General features: G+C 44.6%; 1 protein-coding gene across 4 annotated transcripts in view; it reads left to right on the plus strand.

The window, feature by feature from the left end:
- The window catches only part of LOC118229604 (1-phosphatidylinositol 4,5-bisphosphate phosphodiesterase beta-1), a 70,554-nt gene that overhangs the window by 22,984 nt on the left and 33,762 nt on the right, over window positions 1–13,808 (plus strand). For all 4 annotated transcript variants that reach the window (XR_004765698.1, XR_004765700.1, XM_035421723.1 and 1 more), the window contains exons 4-7: window positions 7,533–7,673; window positions 10,635–10,714; window positions 12,832–12,885; window positions 13,253–13,328. Coding sequence is in view for 2 of the 4 variants with exons in the window: in XM_035421723.1 (XP_035277614.1) it covers window positions 7,533–7,673; window positions 10,635–10,714; window positions 12,832–12,885; window positions 13,253–13,328 (351 nt within the window). In the remaining 2 variants the exon portion in view is untranslated. The remainder of the gene's footprint in view (window positions 1–7,532; window positions 7,674–10,634; window positions 10,715–12,831; window positions 12,886–13,252; window positions 13,329–13,808) is intronic.

Consider the following 13,808-nt stretch of genomic DNA (forward strand, 5'->3'; position numbering starts at 1 on the left):
ACTGACTGTGTCGTGTAAGTGCACGGGGTAGGACTGACATTGAGACTGACTGACCGTTTTTAGTGCAACAGCACTGTTTATAAATGACACTGCCCTTTTTCGTGGGTTTTTGTTATTATTTAATTATTATTACACACTTTAAGGTGAATACAGGTGGAGAGAGTTGGTATGCAGTATGCTCGCATTTATGAAATTTGAGAGCATTCCGATCATGCACTTATGTTGGTGAACATAATCAAGCTTTTGTCTGCCTGCTGCATATGTCATGAATCACATTCCAGAACAGTTCATTGCAATTTATTGCCATAAAAAGTGAAATGTATGCTGAAGGACTGTTTGGGGAAAGGCTGGCCATGGTTCCTGTCACATTCCACATCTCGACCTCACCAGTGAACCGTCTGCCACACGCCTACTGAAAGCTGTAACACTACATCACCTCCCGGATGGCTGACTGTCATGTAGCCGGCTATAAATAGTTTGGCCGTTTTGCCTTTAAACATTCGGTTTCCATAAGGGGACGACAAAGTAGATGGGCTTTGACAGGGCTGACAGTTGTGTGAGACGTTATTGGCGACAGTCAAAGTTTGAGTGTAAAGGCTGTCGGCTTTTCCCATGTTTTAGCTATGATTTATGTTTAGTTCTGAAGTCAGGCAGCTCTCTCTAATATGTCTGCAAGAATTGGCAGCAGGGACAATATGCCTGAGATGGCTTGCCTGAGCCTAAGTGTATCTGACACTTGAGAACATGTGCCCTCTTGCTTTCAAAAGTGATTCCCCATCATCTTCCCGAATGCCAAAGAAGATACAGGTGATGCTTTCAAAACACAAAATGACACAAAATGACAATGGCGGTTGAAAAACAGACTACACAAAAGCCGACTAATGGAAAAAAAAAACAGACTAATGGAAACAAATGGAAAGCTGCAAGTCATTATGTCATGACTGTAAATGTTACATTACATCATGCTAAATCTTACAGCCGCAACATAACATTTTTTACAGTACATAAAAGTTTAATTAAATCTTACTTCGTACAAATACACTCTGAAAATAGATGGTGACTGATCTCTGTGGCTTGACAACAGGTTCTATAGACTAAATAGTAGGGATGATGCCGAATACAAATACCATATTCTTCAACACTCGAATAATGCATTTCCTCTGAAATTTGGCCAGTATTATATTATTATTAACTCATTTCGCACATATAATCACTCAAAATTAATTTACAGCAATCACTTGATAAAGCATTTTACATTACATTACATTACATTACATTACAGGCATTTGGCAGACGCTCTTATCCAGAGCGACGTACAACAAAGTGTATAACCATAACCAGGAACAAGTATGACGAAACCCCTAGAGAGAAGTACCGGTCCAAGTACAGGGAACAACCGCATAGTTCAACTTGGACCCTGATGGTTAAGCTGATTAACACTAACAACGAGAACGGCAACAACGCAATCTATGGAAAAATAAAAATAAAAATAAATAAAAATACAAGTAGTCGTTAAGACAGTTGATGCACCTAAGTCACCTATGAAACAGCTGCCTAGTTACAACCCTAAGTTTAGTCATTTACAGGGGGGAAGGGAGGGATGGGGAGAGGTGCAGCCTGAAGAGGTGGGTCTTCAGTCGTCGTTTGAAATGGGTCACAGTCTCAGCTGTTCTGACCTCCACAGGGAGGTCATTCCACCATCGTGGGGCCAGAACAGACAGGAGACGTGTTCTGGAAGTGCAGGTGCGAAGAGGGGGAGGTGCTAGGCGTCCTGAGGTAGCAGAACGGAGGGATCTGGCTGGCATGTAGGGTTTGAATATCTTGTGGAGGTATGCTGGGGCTGATCCCTTGACTGCCTGGTATGCTAGGACCAATGTTTTAAATTTGATGCGAGCTATAACAGGCAGCCAGTGGAGGGTAGTGAGCAGGGGAGTTACGTGGGAGTGTCTGGGGAGGTTGAAGACCAGACGAGCCGCAGCATTCTGAATGAGCTGCAGGGGTCTGGTGGCAGATGCCGGTAGTCCAGCCAGAAGAGAGTTGCAGTAGTCCAGGCGGGATAGAACCATTGCTTAGACCAGGAGCTGGGTTGAGTAGGTGGTGAGAAAGGGGCGGATTCTGCGGATGTTGTATAGGAAAAATCTGCATGCCCGGGTTACTGCTGCAATGTTGTTGGAGAGGGACAGCCTGTTGTCCATCATCACTCCGAGATTCTTGGCGCAGGGTGATGATGTCACTACGGTGTCCCCTAAGGAAATGGAAAAGTCGAGGAGGGGAGAGGATAGAGCAGGAATAAAGATTAGCTCCGTCTTTCCCGGGTTGAGCTTCAGGTGGTGATTGTCCATCCAGCTCTGTATGTCCCTCAGGCAAGCGGAGATGCGGGCAGGGACCTGTGTGTCCGATGGGGAGAAGGAGAGAAAGAGTTGCGTGTCATCGGCATAGGAGTGATAGGACAAGCCATGGGCAGATGTTACAGGGCCAAGGGATCTGGTGTACATGGAGAAGAGAAGGGGACCAAGGACTGAGCCCTGGGGAACTCCGGTGGTGAGGGGACGGGGTGGTGATACCTTACCCGCCCAGGCAACCTGGAAGGAACGGTCAGAGAGGTAGGACTCAATCCAGTCAAGGACTGTGCCGCGGATCCCTGTTGCTGCCAGGGAGGACAGGAGGGTAGAGTGGTCCACAGTGTCAAATGCAGCGGAGAGGTCTAGAAGAATCAGGACAGAGGAGAGGGAGGCTGCTCGTGCGGCGTGGAGTGACTCACTGACCAAGAGGAGTGCAGTCTCGGTCGAGTGGCCAGGCCTGAAGCCAGACTGGTGGGGATCAAGCAGGTTGTTCTCAGAGAAGAAAGCAGAGAGCTGGTTAGATGCAGCACGTTCAAGTGTTTTGGATAGGAAAGGGAGGAGAGATACCCGGCGGTAGTTCTGAATGACTGAAGGATCTAGTGTGGGTTTCTTCAGCAGCGGGGTGATGTGGGCCTTCTTGAAGGATGAGGGGAAACATCCAGAAGATAGGGAGGAGTTCACGAGGGAGGCGACAAAAGGGAGGATGTCTGGTGTGATTGCTTGAAGGAGAGATGAGGGGATAGGGTCATTTAGGGTCATTTAGGGTGGGGATCAATAATTGTGGACGCTGTAGTTATAGAAATGATAGACTTAGAACTTAGATGACGGGTGATGATGCCACCAGGAAAGCTTTTCAAATTTTTATTTAATTTATCCAAGTTTATGCAAATCAAACATGCAGGTAAAGTGGGGATTCAACAAAGAGGGAAGAAAAGTATTAGCAAACAAAAAACAACAAAACATGTTAGCCTTACATTCTGTAGTTTTTTAAAATTTCATTAGGAGTTCATAGCATACCGTAAATCATAATGAAAACAAGAAACTATTTTTTGAATTATATAAGATTTTTGTCAGTTTATAATGGACTTCACTGTCCCTCCGGTAGGGGTGGTGGTGGGGTTCATACTATGCAGTTCAGAGTAAGGTTGAGTAACATATGTTCTGATTTGACAATTAAGCAGTTCGCATCCTATCATGCTCCGTTGGAATGTATAAATTCTGAGCAGGCCCAGGCCTCGATTTTGGATCATGATGGCAAAGGGAAAATGTCTAAGGGACTTTAAAAGAGGGTTCATTATTGGAGCACAGATGGCAGGAGCTTCCGTCACAAAGACTGCTCAACTGGCTAGTGTTTCAATAGGAACAGTGACTAAAGCGACATCTGCATTTAGATCTATGGGAAAGACATCAGTAAATAAGGTCGGTAATTGTGGTTGAAAGCGCACATTCAATGACCGTGATCCTCGTGCGTTAGTGCGATATGTAAAAGGAAAAACAGAAGAGCAGCCCTTACTCAGGTGACTGAGAATGTCTATGCATAACCATTATCTAAACACGAAGTTATGCCAAGGTGCATTGAAGCTTTTCTTTATGTTGGTTTCTCCTTTAATATGTCACCCGTCTGTATATATAACACTAGGAACTCCTTTTACTAACTGATGTCTTAACCAAAGCATCGTTTCATGACAAAAATGTAGGCTATTTACCAAGGGCCACAGCCCACTGTGTCAATATGAGCAGAGAATGGTCGTTAGTTGTGCCTTCAAGTGTTTTGTGAATGGTTTTTTTCCTCTCGTTTGTGCCTTTTTTTATGGTCGTGAGAGTACAAATCTCTACAAATCTCTAATTGAAACAGTCGCATGATGAGAATACCGTGGTGTGTGGCTCCTTTCATTCTTTCTTACGCATCCCCAGTGAACTCTGCTGCCGAAAATGTGGTTCGGAAAACTGCATAGTTGACTCTTGTATTCAAGTGAATAATTCACTCTCACCGGCAGGGTTTTGGGGCATTGAATTCTGAACACTTGCCTTGTGGAAACAGCTTCCCTTGAAAGCTGCTTGAATTAGCTCTTCTCCCCTCCTGGGTCTGTAAATACGAAGCCGGAGATCATTGGAAAGGATTTCCCAGCATCCTCCAGGAGCTGACTTGAGGCTGACGCGTCTCTTAAAAATTCATGCACAAGCTGTGGCCTGGCTAGCTGGTGTGCTTCTTCAAATATGAGCGCTACAAAGTGAGGTAAAGGGCACTGTGTTTGCATTGTATCATATACAGTAGCTCTTTAAGGAATCACAGACACTTTTTAAATGTAGTATTGAGAATATCAAGACACTTGCAATCAAAGTCAGCCTTTTAATAGCTTCATCATAAGTAAAGTTCCAATGAAACAAGTGCTATGATATTAATCCTGTTTTCTTCATTTGAGATTGCATTTTTTATCGTGAAATGAACAGCTCTTAGACTGTCCACTACAGATATTCTTATTGCTCATTTGGAGACCATATTTCTTACCTAAGTAGCATGGCAATCTACATTTTATCCAATCAGTGGTGTGATTGTTTAATGGGCTGCCAATCAGAAGTGAACTTCCGTGCAGAGTGGACAAGGCTCGCCAGACCTCCGACTCTCGTTTTTGAACATGATGTACTTTACCTAAAACTGAATTTTTATGATATCTTGTGAAAATGTTATGTTACTTTACTGTCTATAAAATTTTTTTAAAGGTATACATCTTGATATTGTGGCTTAAAGAACACTTGAAACACACAAGAAAAAAGAGATTTCTCTGGGTCTTAAAAAACTGTGAAAGTGCAATTCTGTTAAATTCCTAAGTTATGGAAGCAGAAGCTTTCAGGCTTGATTCCTATATGACACAGTTGTCGTACATCAGCCAGGTTCAGCAATCAACAGTATAGCATAAACAGGACATTTTCGTGTGCAGCTGGGTGACTCATCCTGCTGCGACTTTAGGTTGGAGAGTGTAGATATACCTTATACTCTGGTGTCGAATCCTGATCGCGGTCTTGCCAACCGCGATTGGCCTGTCAGGAATGGCCCAAGTTGCTGGGTGTCTCGTCATGCTGTGACCCCTCTGGTTGATCAGGCACCTGTCTGTTTGCACCAGCTACACATGAAGTGTCCACCTCAAACACAACTGCGCAGCGGGGCTGGCGGACTGCGGGATTAAAAGAAGTGGCTATTTCTGTTTTAGTAACACTCAGCGGTGGCGTTAGACTCATTATTAACACGCGCGCTGTACTACATCAACACTGGGTCGAGAGCATCACCTCCCGTGTCCCTGCGAGAATATGGATATTTTAGAGTGATGCTGCCTGTGTATGGGGACTCTTCTGCATGCTAGACGGCTCTGGGTAGACCTCGTTCGCTCTGATAGGCTCTCGCTGACGTTAGTGGACAGTTATTTCTGACTGCCACGTCCCAGAAAGGCAGAAAGGAACATTATACGGTGCGGCTTTATCCTTGGGGAAGGGCTACGGGGTATATATATGCATCCCTGATTGGAGAGGGCTCGTTCTCTCTGGCTGTGCTCGACACCTGTCGGCTAAAGCGGAGCAGCAGGTGATTCGCACCTGTTAAGGAGCGCCGGAGCCCCACAGGTAAATCCGAGCGAGCGCAGATGCTCCAGCGGGACGGACGGCGAGAGCGAGAGTGTGTGTGTGTGTGTGCGTGCCTGTGTGTGTGTAAGGAGACCAGAGCGCCCGTGGAGAGTAGGATCAAGTGTATGGAGACAGCAAGGGCATGCGTGTAGACTGTGAGCCTGTGTAGTTAGACAGTGAGGGCATGTGCTTGAGGACAGTGAGACAGTGTGTGAGTGTGTGTGAGGAGGGGATGAGAGTATATGCATGCATGTGTGTGTGTGTGCACGCACACTCCTTTAGTGGGTACAGGAGATGATAAACCCTCAGGTGGGATCCGTGTGTGGCGGCCACGCTGAGCCCTGGAGGGGGCCGTGCGGAGACCCCCTGCGGGGATGACACGGCTCCACATCCACCCGCTCTCCCATCACCGCGGCAACGTGGCTCTCGGGCCCCCCGCCCCTGCCCAGACATGAGTCTAATTACATCCCACCCCCCTCCCCCCCCAGAGCCTCACCTGGCCCCGATTCAAGTAGAACACAGAGCTGGAGCTTAGAGCATAGCATCACAGCACACCAGCTACTCATAGCACAGGGGGCAGCATGCATAAGGGGCTTTGGAGGGAGTAACGGTGGGGGTTTTGGGGGGTGTATGCGGGAGAGTGTTGTGAGGTAAAGGTGTATTCATGGGTGTGTTGGGGGGTGAGGGTGTACATGGGGAAAAATGTCTGTGCACTTGAGTGTGGTATGCATATTTGAGTGTGGTTAGGAACAAGGAATGATTACTCTGTGTCCAGGAGTAGGAGTGAGTAGTGTGCATACTTCCAGTTTGGAGCAGATAATGACTTGTCTCTGAGCAGGACCATTAAGTACTCTGCCTCCTGTGATCTATGCTCTTAATAGTAGATAGTGAGTAGTCTTGTGGTAAGGGACAAGGAGTGAGTACCCTGTGAGCAGGAACGGCTAGTGCACACTCTTCTTCATGTGGTTAGGTGCTGCGAGTCAGTCTGTAGATTAGCTGTGAGTAAGTAGTCTCTCCCTGTGGTGTGCAAAATTAGTAGCAAGCAAGTACTCTGTCCCCTGTGTGTAATCTAGGGTTATATGACCTGATTCTGGTCTTTTTATCAAACATCATCAAATATATCACATTCTAAATGACTTTGGCCCAGTTATCATACAGAGGCTAGCTATCATTCCATCCAAAAAGAGTCTAAGCCTTCAGGAAGCACTCAGAGAACTGACAATTTTTAATAAACCCTTTTCAATTTAGGAAGGATTCCCTGTAAGACCTTGGTTCTCTTTTCAAAACTTAACAAATACTATTATGGATATTGAAAAAAACAGGATTAGGTTTTGCGAAGTATAGGAAAATCAGTTATATCATCTTCAGAAGTGAGGTTCTAAATGTTTATTTCAGATAATATTTCTGGTGACTATAAATCTTCTAAATGTTAGAGGCTGAATCCGTGACACAGAATATGAGGTACTATAAAGAAAAATGGCTTTGCTTATTGGATCAGTTTCGGCTCGTGAGCGTAGCAGTATACTGCAGACGGTGGCGATTGCTTCCTAACCGTGTCTTTCCTGCATTTCCCAGGAAGCCAAGCTGCGTGAGCTGCTGGACGTGGGGAATATGGTTGGGAGGATAGAGAACCGGTTGCTGACTGTGGTGAGCGGCCCAGACATGGTCAACATCACCTACTTGAATTTCATGGCCTTCCAGGAGGAAGTGGCAAAGGTAAAGCCTGCTTCAGTTGACGAAAAAAACACCTACATCTGAGTCAGTAGCATAGGAAAACACAACTGCTTCAGCTATTTTTAACTTGCATCACTGAGCCAATTGCAGTTAGGTTGGTGAAATCCACCTCAAAGACTGACCGAACCAGAAGTGAACGGTAATTTACGGCAGCAAGGTGCAGCTTGTCAGCCTGCACTTCTGTCAGATCTGAGACATGCAATCAGGTGACTTCACCAGTTTCTATACATTTTCTCCACCAGCAGCCCAGAGCACATACTTATGCTGCTCTGCAGACGCTAACAGAGATTGCCCCGCCATCGATTATATGCTGGGCCGCAGCGCTGGAGGTGATCAGTGTGCAAGGGGTGAACAGAGAGGTCATGTCCATTCAGAGGGAAGGCGGCAGCTTACCGCTGTTTATTTTACCCTTTGAGGGGTACGAGTGCATGAAACCGCGAGAAGCCACAAAAATAACAATCCCTACAACACAACAAAAGCACTGCTCCAGAAAGGGAAAAAAACCCAAACCTGATGGGTCCATGCCTATATAAATGGGTTGCCAGCACTCGGTCTCTCTCCCCAGGCCTTCATATTGCCCCTTGTATAAGAAATGGGGTAGCAGCTGCCTTACTGCCTGTGAGTGGGGCTGGCACTGTCCGTGGTCCTGCAGGCCGCCCAGGTAACTGAAACGGTGCCGGTGCTGAACGAACAGTGTCGTAGTGAGCACAGAAGCAGCCCCCTCTCTCCTGCATTACCCTTCCCGGCATCACAATGCTTATTGAGAAATAAGCTAATCCAGTCACTCCAGTGTGGTCTTTACACTCAAAAATGCATTTATGACAGTGGTTCCCAACCCTGTTCCTGGAGTTCAACCGTCCTGTAGATTTTTATTTCAACCCTAATTAGGCACACTAATTGGTAGCTCAATGAGATCTCTGGCTGTTCAATGGCGTGCTTTGTTAGGGTTGGAGTGAAAAACCTACAGGGCAGTAGATCTCCAGGAACAGGGCTGAGAATTTGTGGTGTATGATTTACAAAGCCTTACAAAGCTCTCTTCTGCACTGCCGGCAAATTATTCCCCCTTGTTGTTGGTCTCAAGACATAATTGTAAATGTTCATCTGTTGTGGATTTGCACATATATTGTACAAGTTTTTTTTGTGCAAACTGTGCATAATATATTTAATCTGTCTGTGTAGTGTACAAAGTGGATACTGACCCACTCCATGACTCAAGGACCCACTCAGGGACTCAAGGACTTTTTTTGTTTGACATTCCATCTATGGTTACTTTCCATTCTCTCCATGTGTTGGGAAAATATGTTGCTTATATGAGGGTCGCAGTTAACCACTATGTGTATGATAGATTGAGCCAATCTAGTAATTACGGTGATCCAACAAGGATATTGATTGAAATGCAGATTTAAATCCTTGTGAGTCACGTGCATCAGAAGAAATGGTAATCCTTTGTGAACATTAAATTGAGTTATACAAACAAGCAGAGCCTTCATGAGCATTAAACTATGTTTACTGAACAACAGAAAACTGAACATCACAGGATCTGAAAACTAAAGGTTTTACCTAAAAAGGTGTTAGGGCTAATTAAAGATGCTAGAAAGGGTCATGGTGGAGGAGCTGAAGTGCAGTCTGAAGAGGTGGGAAAATGGCCGCCCTCTCTGCTGTTCTGACTCCTGCGGGAGGCTGATTCCACCACCGAGGGGCCAGAACAGCCGCTAGACGGAACCGGGAAGAGCGGGCTCTAGAGGGCGAGGAGCCAGACGGGCGGAACGGAGGGGTCTGGCTGGCGTGTACGGTCTGATGATCTTCTGAAGGCATGAAGGGGCAGTTCCCTTGGTAGCCTGGTCGACTATCACCAAAATCTTTCATTTTGATGCAAGTGGCTCGGGGGTAGCCAATGGAGAGCTCAGCATTGATGAGGAGGTGTTTTGGGAGATCATATATCAGGCACTCTGGATGAACTGCAGTGCCCTGGTGGTAGAGATGAGGGGGGGGGCGGCAGTGAAGAGATGGGAAAGAAAGAAAGAGTTGAGTGTCGTTGGTATACCAATGATATGACAAGCGATGACGACTATACCAAAGAATTTGGTGTAGAGGGAGAAGAGGAGGGGACCAAGGACAGAGTCCTGGGGGACACCTATAGAGAGGGTATGGGATGTTCATGCCAAAACGCCTAAACCTGCTTCATTAGTGCACCAAAACACCTAAAGCAGTTATAGTAGCACACCATAACACTTACCCTGATTCAGCAGCGCACCAAAATTAATCCGGACCAAATAGATCTGCTTCAGCACTGCACCAAAGCGCTTATACATGTTTTAGTCACATCGGAAACCAAATGCAGAAACTAAAAATTATACCAACAGATTTGCAGCAGGCATTTTTGCCATGTGTCATTCCTGGGTGCATCAGCATTGAATGTTCATTCTTATCAGTGTGCCAAAAAGAAATCAGCAAACAGATTTGTGCTCTCTGAAGTTGTGGACTGCTCTCTTGCTCGCGTGGTGACAGAAAAGCTGGAATGTACCGGTTAATCACGCCATTCAGCTCAGTTCTATTTGCAGAAGACGGCTACTTTCAAATTGATACTCTGAGCTGCAAAAGGATTGTTGACAGCTTATCACCTGTTTGATACTTCCTGTTATTGTGCTGTTGTGATGCTTTGCCAGGAATTGCCTTTCTTAATTCTGACATTTTGTTGACAGGAAAAGAAGCGTTGAATTCACCTGTCATACGGTAACACAGGATAACCAGCTGCTGCATCACTCTGATAGATTAGACTAAGCTGAATGTACGTAGATATGTTGGGTAGTGGAGTAACAGATTAGGCTATTCTGTGTTTATAATATGTACATATAGGGGCATTGCTGTGATTGGGTCACAATGCAGTATGTTTTGTAAAACTGTGGGCCATTGTGTTTTTTCCCCTCTCTTGTATCAATTCAGGAGTGGGCGGAGTCTCTGTTCAGTCTGGCCTCTAACCTGCTGGCGCATAACATGTCCAGAGAGTCTAGCCTGGAGAAAGCGTAAGTAACCCTCAATATCTACCGCACATGACAAAAACAACAATAAACGTACTTTATCTGACAACACTATAACAAAGACTCTACCTCACATGGAAAAACTGTACCTCGCCTGAGAACACTGTAGCTCACCTGGCAGCACTGTACCGCACGTTGCAATGCCTTATCCGAAAATGTAACTCACAAGACAACCCCGTACCTCTACTGACAAAGCTACAGTGCTGAATCTGCCTTATCTGACAGGACTGAAACTAACCTGCCAACATTGTTACTGTCCTACCTGCCTTATAATAGTAGATGTGCCTCACCTGACAACCTTGATCACCAGACAGCACTTTAATAGTGAACGTCTTTCTCCTCACAGCAATGCAACTCACCTTGAAATGCTACAGTAATGGTTTAACAACAAATGCTTCCACACAGTGCTTCTCTTGTGAAAGGAAGCCCTTATTGTATGTATTTAAGCTGTGAAAGAGAAACCTAGTCAAAGTCCAATACCACCTACTTGCGGTAAGACATTACAGCTTGCACATATTTTAGCTCATTCACATATTGCATTCTAATTCTAACATGTCACTTTCTGATGCATCACTTTGAGTAGGTGCAAAGGAAAGGTGTGGAAAATTTGTTTGTTTTCACATTGATTAAACGTTGGACGTTTTTCGCCATCGAGACCCATGGCTTACTTTATCCACTGAGCCCCAGTTACCAAATTCAACGTTCAGAAACGTGTCATCCCTACGGTTGCATTTTTAAATGCCGAAACCCAAAGAGGACAGCAATCACAGCCAGGTCCTTCTGCGCAGAAGCACCCTTTGTCCCAGTGTAGTGCGATGAACAGGCCAGGACGTCAGATTCAAGCCAGATCGTTTCACACATCACAGACTCCTGTTCCAGAGCGCCGGTTCTCAGTGTTCTCCAGCTCATTTGCTCAAGAACGGCTTGTCTCTCCCGGGAGGAAGGCGGACCTCTCTACCGTTACTATGGCCACAAACGCCGCTTAGATTGCCGACGTTGACGTAACAACTGAAAAAGGCAACGTTCGTATGGTATCTCTTATTAAAACTAAAACACTTAGACCTAACGACTGTGGTGTTATGAAAAAAGGTACCTATGTTTTCTGTAACTTTCTCTTCAGCGCGAGTTTAATCGTAATTTGGCCATGTCATTAATACAGGAAGGAAGGTGCTGCCCCGAATTAGTCATCCTCCTTCTGGAATCTTCCATTTGACTCCACTTCTTTCCATTTTTATCACAGCCGCACAAGGCTTTCATCCAGAAAAGCAAACAAAAATTGCAATCTGCCAAATGAATTGTGTGGTGGAAGCATTCAGTTGGTAATATTGCAGAAAATTGAAATCAGCAGTAATGTGTAGCTTCTGTTCCAGTACAGTAGCCTCTGTGTTACAGCACAGAGAACACTGTGCACCAACCACTTCTGTGTGTAAGGTGGTTTTTGTGTTGCTATGACAACACTGTGTCCAACCAGGCATCCGTAAGTAGCCCAGTAGATACAGTAACTGGGAAAATGTTTGGAATGTTTTTTTTTCTTCATGAGTCTGAGAAATTGGATTGTATTTTTCATTAAGCACAGCTTCTCAGGCACGTGCAGGATGCTGAAATTAAATGGGTTTAGTATAAGGCAGTCAATGGCTATTCCTATGAGAACAGCCATTTATTTGATTGGTCTCCTGGGGGAACCAGAGAGGGAAAAGTGCTTTTTGTATAGATGTAATCAATATGGTAATGTTAACAAAGATGTACACAAAAGTAATGCTGTTTATTAGCAAAAATGACTACAAATATAAGCAAGCATTGCTGGATGAAATCTGACAGAATTGGATTCATTTCCCTTTGTTTATCTTCCAGATCATTAAAATGCTGTCCTGCAGAGTTCTGATGTGTTTTATTTAACATCAAATAAAAATAAATGTGAATTCTGTTTGTTTTAGCTAGTTAACCGATTTCCTGCCAAGTTTTATTCATATAAATGTCACAAAATACCAGTGATTTTAACAAGAATGGAATGGGTTATATTCTCGCTTTCTCTCTCTATCTCTCTCTCTCTCTCACACACAGATGAAATAAATACAATTAGAGGTTTTTTTTCTATTAAACAGGTACACAAGACTTACACTGCAGCTCAACCCTGAGGGAAGGATTCCTGTCAAGAAGTAAGATCAATTTTAAGCCCTCTCTGCTTCACGTGTTACATGAGCAGGTTTACACAGCACTGACATGTTAGAATGAATGTCACGCGAACATAAAATCGCCCGTTGAAGTGTGTCGGCCTCTATCCAATCGTCATTTGTCCTTAACTTTCACTCGCTGTAAAATGAAAGCATTACTTTTTTCTTCAAGCAGAGCCAAAACTGTGTTTTTGAAAAAAAAAAAGATAGAAAAAGAAACAAACCCTCTCATTTATTTGTGAGTCACGGTTAAAGACGAATGTTTATTGAATCCGCGCCAGAGTCTGTTTTTGTAATTGCCTGGCTCTTAAATGTGTGTTGCTGTCTGATGCTGTTTCCTCCCTCTCTGTAGCATCTTGAGGATGTTCTCGGCTGACAGAAAGCGCGTGGAGACAGCTCTGGAGAGCTGCAGCCTCCCATCTGGACGGGTGAGGCTATTTTGGCTAGATGTATTGTTTAAGCTTCAGACAACATGCTTTGCCTTAGAACATAATGGCATCATTCCAGCAGGTGAACTCCACACCAGTACGGCCTGTTTTTGTCTTAATATCAGCAACAGTAAAACTAAATATAACAGCATTTGTGATAAAAAAAGAAACAAATGTGCAAAATTTTGGCACAAATTCATCTTATCCATAGAAGCCATATTGATTGACTGGGAAAGTCTTACTTTTAGATTTGAATGAGCGGTGACCCATGGAGGTAATTACAGGAATGGTAGCTTGATGTTGTGAGTGGCTCAAGGCAAGTGTAGCAGTGTAAAATTGCTTGGGCAGCTTATTTTACTATGTCTGGGCTGGATGAATTATGCAGTCTGTCTCCTTTGCTCCGTGTAAATCTGAAGGGAGAAAAATGAAGAGCACACGCTTCACGTGTTCATTTTTTAAATTATTCTGGCTGCTTTTACA

The sequence above is a fragment of the Anguilla anguilla genome, chromosome 1, assembly GCF_013347855.1.
Source record: "Anguilla anguilla isolate fAngAng1 chromosome 1, fAngAng1.pri, whole genome shotgun sequence".
Classification (NCBI taxonomy): Eukaryota; Metazoa; Chordata; class Actinopteri; order Anguilliformes; family Anguillidae; genus Anguilla; species Anguilla anguilla.